The 7,558-nt window shown below is 39.5% G+C and overlaps 2 protein-coding genes across 2 annotated transcripts; one reads left to right on the top strand and one right to left on the bottom strand.

Annotated features, from left to right (window-relative positions):
• Positions 1 to 1,051: 1,051 nt before the first annotated feature.
• Positions 1,052 to 1,707, bottom strand: SARC_05207 (hypothetical protein). The gene has a single exon (XM_014300934.1). It carries the CDS (start codon positions 1,624 to 1,626, stop codon positions 1,117 to 1,119), a length of 510 nt encoding a protein of 169 aa, XP_014156409.1. The 5' UTR covers positions 1,627 to 1,707; the 3' UTR covers positions 1,052 to 1,116.
• A 4,194-nt stretch (positions 1,708 to 5,901) lies between these two features.
• SARC_05206 (hypothetical protein) lies at positions 5,902 to 6,773 on the top strand. Its single transcript, XM_014300933.1, has one exon. The coding sequence runs from the start codon at positions 5,967 to 5,969 to the stop codon at positions 6,483 to 6,485; it is 519 nt and encodes a 172-aa protein (XP_014156408.1). The 5' UTR covers positions 5,902 to 5,966; the 3' UTR covers positions 6,486 to 6,773.
• Positions 6,774 to 7,558: the final 785 nt, after the last annotated feature.

Genomic DNA, 7,558 nt, shown 5'->3' with positions numbered 1-7,558 from the left:
TATATATATATATATATATAAAATATATATGTATAATGTTTTTGTACATGTGAATGCATATGTATTCGTATACTTAAAAGTGTATGTTTTATGTTAATACTATTGTATACCATTTCAGACTTCTATTTGTAAACGGTTGTACACTTCGAAACTGGTGTGTATGACTGATAAAGGTTCAATTTTGCGCACAACACAGATTCTGGCCGTATGCGGAGTGGGAAACACCATCGATATTTTCGTTAATTTTGGCGTAGCGGCTTTTTCATTGATTTTCTACTAATAGTTGAAAATAAAGGAATTAAGGAACGCGTTACAACTGCGCTTCCACTGAAAGATGATACCTAGGTCGTGTAAATATGGTACATTGATAGCGATGCAGAAATTCTTAGTCGCTCATTCAAATTCTAACCCCAAAGTAGAACTGTATATGAGCCAATCCAAATAGTCTTCGAGTCGATGTGCAACAAACGGCAGAAGGCATCGACCGGGCTTTGTATAAATCTACAACAGACTGATTACTGGGATAGCCAGGATTATAAGATGTAAGTGTGTGAATATGGATAGGTGTTAAAAATTCCCAGCCACAATTTTCTCCAGTAACCTTCGCCTTTACATTTGGTTTCGCGGCTTCTAGTTTAGCATTGATCACAGACTCGTGAACTTTTCATCATCATTTGCTCTATAGCATGCCTCAATAGGGATGACCAAGTCTTTCTGTAATTACATTCCTCCTGTTTTGCTTTCTGGATATTAGCTACTGCTGCTGCCCAATCTGGCTCACTGTGACAACCCAACGCCGCTAAAAGGACAGCTACTATCAACGTAGCTATAAAAGTATCAGGCATAATTAACAACCCATGCCTCGACATATATATTTTTACCCTACCAATTATACATGCATTTGAGAAATTCTCTGAACTTTGCAAATGGGACCTTCGCAAATACCACCATATTCTCTATTTCATTTCGTATAGACGCATTCGACAACCAGTACTAGGTCAGTTATGCTGAGCATTTCGCGTCAATTTACTTCGTTCTCAGTTCGAATACATCACGTTTTGTATCACTTTATTCTATCTATAAATGTACAATGCCGGCTTGAGCATCGGGATTGACTTACTTACGGGCACCTGCATCTGCAGCCGCTTCTGCAACATTTCCTGACGCTGCTACTATTCCAGCATCAATTGCAGATTCAGTGCATGTTTGTACATCATCTGTTCCACAGCATGCGGCAATGGGCTCGACGAAGTCTGCCTGGAAATCCGCGGCCAGTCCTTCCGTGTTGTAGCCCGCGTTGCAGGCGGCTGTGGCGGCGCAATCTTCCTCGCCGTAGCAGGCTTCTACATCTGCGGTAACAGAGGCAAGCAATGTTTCGATAGTTGCTACATAGGATGCGGCAGGGCTTATCTTCAAGAGTGGCTTGAACTCAGTGAATTTTGCATTAGTACCATCGATGAGTATTGCCTCGAGGCACTCTAAGGTGTTGGCTCCCTCTTCATAGCAGCCATTTGTGACAGCAGCCTCTTTAATAGCCGTGATGGCAGCATCACCGGCACCGGCTGGGACTTGACGGCCATAGGCGAATGCAGCAATAGCAGCAACTACAGTAGCTTGGAATTTCATCTTGGTTTATTTGATTGGATTAGTTGCTGGGCTTGTAAGGCGAAGTGTGAACTAAAGGTACTTTCTTGGTCTGCTTTTATACGCTTATTTTACTTTGGTTGGACGTTTAAAGTTGTATGATTTCGTTCGAAGCACTTTACTATTCACGCTCGGGTGTATTGGATATCGACCAACTCTGACACTATTTAGTTAGAGGCAGCCTGATTGACTGGTTGTAGACTTGTATAGTTTTATGTACCTGTGGCCTGTGGTGGTAAATATTATTTTTATTATTATAAACAAATTAAAAAAAAATCATTTTTGATCGTTAAAAAAACCCCAAAAGTTACCTTTTATGGTCAATCTTTTGGTTTCTTTTTAAAACAATATTTATTTATTTATTGTAAAAAGAAACAATCAATACAAATGTAAAGCACTTCATGTCCTCAACCAGACTATTCTTTATATTGTTTTTGTAAAAACAAATCTATTGTCAGGCGTTAGGCTTACCGTAAGCCGGAATTTGGAGAGTGCTAAATCAACAAACACAGGCCACAGCTCGCAAGCCCACACAGTCACACACAGCCAGTCTCAGAACGGCACCTCGCAAGTCGCAGGGCGCGGGCCGTACTAGAGAATAGCATAGTATTTACTACTGTATTTAGCCTATTTATTTTAGGTCGTAAAACCCATAGAATAGAGTAAATAATAAGCTGTATTTATTTACTATCTATGAAATATGTAATTCTAAGCGTATTGACCATATATGGTAGTAAATGTTTACTATATTTGGAACTCCGCACAACACTGTAAAGCAATAAAAGTAGATTATGAATGCCATTCTATTTTTTATAATAAAAAAAAATTAAATAAAAAATATAAACAATGTTCATCATACACGAGCCTTCTACTAGTGTCGTCTTCTAAATACACAGTAAACCGTAAACACAAACAGAGGGCTATGTGTTCATTGGACAAAGACCTCAGGACCGGTGGAACCGCCGGACCGTGGTCGTGGACGTGGAGTCGTGGAGTCGTGGAACTCGTGGATGATATATATTTGAGCCGTGGTATGTATGACTGTAAGTAAACAGGAAGAATCGTGGATTTTAAAAAATACAAGTAGTTTATAATAATAAAAAGTTAAGGCACTAAATATTCTGTGGTGGCCAATATTGAGAATGTAGCTTAGGTCACAGTTTTCTATTACATCGTACTTGACACGGCCCAAATAGCGCTCTATTGGACTACATCCACAATGGAACTAAGAAGGAACACTGCAATCACACCATGCTGTTCACAGATCTCTTCTATGAGAGATTTTTGATTTTTTTGAAGTCCCCGTATTGAGATAAAATACATGCGCATTAGGCATTGCACCAAGGCTCGGAGACCTTCTTGTCTCAGCTACTTTTCGAGGAAAGGGTTTCAGCTTTTATCTTCCCCTGTCAAGCGCTCCAAAAGTATTTATCGAATACCCTTCGGTGGAAGATGCTCTCGATCATCGTGCATACATTGCACAATTCTCTCATCATTAAAAATGTATTGAAAATCGTCAAGAAATGGTACAAGGCCCTTACCATCCTCGATAAGGCCACCCCTTTTTCATATTATTCTGACTTACAACTAAACCATCCTCTGGCATGCGGTCGTGGTTTGAACTGTTGTCGAAGACAATGGCTACTATATCGCGGGCCAAAGATTCTTCACTATTGGTGTGTTTCTCGCCTCTAACTGTTTAGCAAAGAAGCACCACCCTCATCACTAATCAACTCTACATCATCAGCTTCAAACTCTTCATCGTGTATAACTGCAGTGAACTTGTTTGTTGGTCTGTCTCAGAAGTTGTGTCTCTTCGCCTTGCCACCACTCAAGTGCCTTGACTCGTTCGTGAACATGCTTATCGCAACAGAAAAGGCCAAAGACAAGTGTGCACACATAATACTTATAGTATAGTAACAGAACGGCTACGTCTCATAATAGTGTTTTCTAACTTAGCAAGTGACAACACATGTCGATGGGGACTCTTGGATGATTGTCGGGTATCTTGGGGTATTAAACTATACCATAATCGACCCTAAAAGTGTCTGATATCGACTCAAATAGTGTATATAAAGTAATATCCAAAACGTTCATTTTTAAGAATTTTTGGTTTTGGTGGAGCTCGAACCTAGCATATTTTTGAAAAAGTTTCCGGGTGATTTTTCAAAAGCAGGTCAGTACAAGCCGTTCCCGCTCTCTAACTCTCTCGATGGGGTTACTTATAATTACTTCGAGCTCTGCCAAAGTTCGGGTTTGAAGTAATGTGATGTACATCCGACTGCACCATATAGATAATAAAATAATTAGAAGCTACAACTTGCAAGCCCAATAGTGTTTTTTAATTATCCTCAGGCAACCAAAGCTCTTAATAATTTTGTAAGAGAGCAATGCATTTAATTTAGCAATCATGGAATCACAGCCAAAAAAAAAAGTCATGCTGTTGTCACAGGGTAAAAAGGATGCATAGGCGTTAGGGAATAAACTTACATTTTTGGCACACTGTAATTACACACTCAAAACACGACAATACACTCATATCGTACTGGCTATTTAATCTACTATCCCTCTTGTACAAAGATGGCTTTCTGTATGCTTTTCTTATCGTTCCTATCAGCAAGAGTCACTTATAAATACCAGGTAACTACGAACCCCGATCAGGAAGCTATGTCTTTCTGTCCTTGTAAAGTGTTAACGAGCGAAGGGCATAGGCATTCATGTCAGTATATAATTTTGTAATATCTCTTTCAAATAAGGTAGTACAATCATAACATTTTATCGCTGCGTATTAGGCCGAATCTCCTTCAAACGAGGTCGTGATTTCTCAAGTAGAATATTTATATATACCTTTCTCACTTTACTGGTTTTATGGCCAAGGTACGGTTGTATTCTTCAAAGACTATAGAGCATGTTTCGGTATACGCATATAATTTTGGTGTGATTGCTTGGTAGCTGCTCTATATCGATTTGGTATAAATACAAGCTGTACGTTTTCATTGCCTTTTGACCATTTTAATGGGCCACTACACCTATTGCACAGCGCTTATGCTGTGACTGTAAGGTCTAAAAAAATCATTTTGACTATCGCACTGTTTAACCCCTGCGTGTTGAATATCGCACTATTAGAAACCCTTTGAATTATGGCATTCTGAAAGCAGGCAATTTTCTTCATTGAAGGAACAAACAATACAGCGATGGTGTAACTATTAATAGTAAGCTACTGGAGTGTATTACAGATCTATAAGAGTTCTACACTCAGAACATCTACTAAACAATAGTCTAACGATGCTAACGATAATATGTACCCGAACCGTAGCACATATCTAGGTGATTTTGTAAAACGATAGATCTTTCCATTTCGTCTCATCAGTAAAGTCCTTCATTGTTTTAAAAATAAAATACATTCACTATAAGCTACAAAATTGGCTGTCTACCGCATAAGGCGCATGTAAAGTTTGTAAACGGTAAACGCTCTCAGTTTCTCTTTAAACCAGTAAAACCACAAAGTCCAGGCTTCATTTGGTGGCAAACAAAAACCTAAGTGGAATGCAGAAATCGTCAGGAACCAATTTTATGTAGCATACACTTATCGGGCTTTCAGTTGTGGCTTCACAGTTCAAGAGTTGCGAATTTCGGAATTTGACCAGAGATGTTTATACATAGTATACTTCCCCCTCGGGCCCCTCCTACTATGTAGGACCTCCGGAGCATCAGGACTCCAAGAGGCTGGAGTTTGGCAATTGAATTTACAACTTTACTTTCACCGGCTTAGGAGTCAGGACTCGAGACTTGGCCAATCAGGTCACAGCTCAACTGCTCAACTCAGTGAACTCACAACTGACAACTAGCTCGTTGTACGATTTGTATGGCGGAACATTTTACATTGCCATGTTTCCAGTTTCAGAGCACATATTCAGTGATAATACTGATTTCCACAGTACATAAAATATTTATTTTTCTAACAATGTATAAATATGTACAAAACATTGTTTATTTTTCATCTTTTTATTCCTTTTGTACATATTGATTTTTTATTTTTTTGGTTTTATGTGGAAAAGCTCAAAAGCAGGTTAAAGAGTCGAAGACTCGAAGGACGAAGGGACAAAGACGCAAAGTCCCAAAGAGAGAAAAAGACAACGCGAACAGCTCAATTGAATAAACTGGTATTATGTACATAGGTAAAAAAAATGATTCTGTAAAAAAATATGTATCTATATTTTTAAATATCTAACCCGAAGCGTTTGTGTACAAAAGCAGGTAGACGAATACTATTCACACTGCAAACTCACAGCTAAGTATTGAGTTTAATATATCAGACGAAGATGAAGGTCCAATCGCTTATCATTGCTGCCATCGCCGTATCGGTTTCGGCCGTTACTTCCGATGAGGCTCTTAAGGCCGTTCTCGGAGATCCCATTGAGGATCTTAAGGCCGGTGCTGTCAACAGTGGTTGCTATGACGCGGAAGCCAACACTCTGGAGTGCCTCGAGAAATTGCTGATCAATAGTGTTAATACAAAATTTACAGAATTGAAGCCCCTTCTGAATCTTTCCCCTGCAGCTTCGCACGTCGCTACTATCGACACATTGCTTGCCACTGCTACAACAGAAGTCGAAGCCTGCTACGGCGAGGCAGATTGTGCCGCTACCGCCGCCTGCAACGCGGGGTACAACACGGAAGGACTAGCCGCAGATTTCCAGGTGGACTTCGTTGAACCTATTGTCGCATGCTGTGGAACAGAGGATGTACAAACATGCACTGAATCTGCAATTGATGCTGGAATAGTAGCAGCGTCAGGAAATGTTAAGGAAGCGGCCATAGAGGCGGATGCCCGTAAGTAAGATATTCTAGATGCTCAAGTCGGCATAGTTAAGTTCCAAGACCTAATATATTCCAACGGAGAACGAATTGAAATGAATTAAACAATGTACCATTTAACAACTGTGTCCGCATAAGAAGAAATGATAATGACAAAGAATGTTGTTTGCGAATGTCGCATTTGCAATGGTCACAGAAGATAGTCAGTTGCATCGTTAGTAGAGATAAGAAGCTAACACTGGAGTGAATTGAAAAATTCACCATTTAAACTGTATCAATGACGCCTACAGATATTAAAGACCTTACTACGCATTACCCTTGATACTACCTCAGTATGATTGATAACTTAGCAGCGGAGGGTTCACACGGTATGGAAGGTTGTAAAACTATAGTAGCTAGCATAGTAGAGAGCAAGACAGGGGGAATATCAGCTGAAGAAAGGATAATATTAAAATCAGAATTGCGAGAGTTCACTGAGCCTGTGATCGACACCAAATTAGCAATTTAAAAAACGAAATGCCAAGGCGGATGTTCGAGGGACAAATAGTAGCGGGGAATCGTGTGACTATACTATCACGAAGGTTGTGAAGGAACTAGCTTGCTGTATTGTTTCAGTTTCCTGCTACGGAGCAAATCGGCCCTTTTCAATGGAAAGATAAGCAAATGTAAGGAGGAATACCACTTTATGTGAACTGATCCAGTTTCCTGCCATTGAGGAAACCGGCATTTGACATTTTTAATCGATAATGTTTGGTGAGTATGTGTATGAAATGATGCATACTAGTATCAGAAGCTGCACGATCCGAGCGGTTGTGAATTATAAAACCAGCGTTTCATTCCACACCACGCCACACAAAAAAACTAAATGGCCAGTACGATGCAAAATGATCCAGTAAATAGAATGATTTCAAACTGAAGACTTTTCAACTTTTCGCATTTGTTACTTGTATAATATATTCTTTATTTAAAAACATTAATATAATATCACTGAAAAGGTCCCCACATCAATTGCGATGCCCACTCAGTATACGACAGCAGTATTCGATGTGAATACTCACTACTTATACACACAAGTTTTTGAAGTATAAAAATACAT

This window comes from Sphaeroforma arctica (genome assembly GCF_001186125.1).
Source record: "Sphaeroforma arctica JP610 unplaced genomic scaffold supercont1.324, whole genome shotgun sequence".
Classification (NCBI taxonomy): Eukaryota; class Ichthyosporea; order Ichthyophonida; genus Sphaeroforma; species Sphaeroforma arctica.
This window is presented reverse-complemented; position numbering and strand designations above follow the sequence as displayed.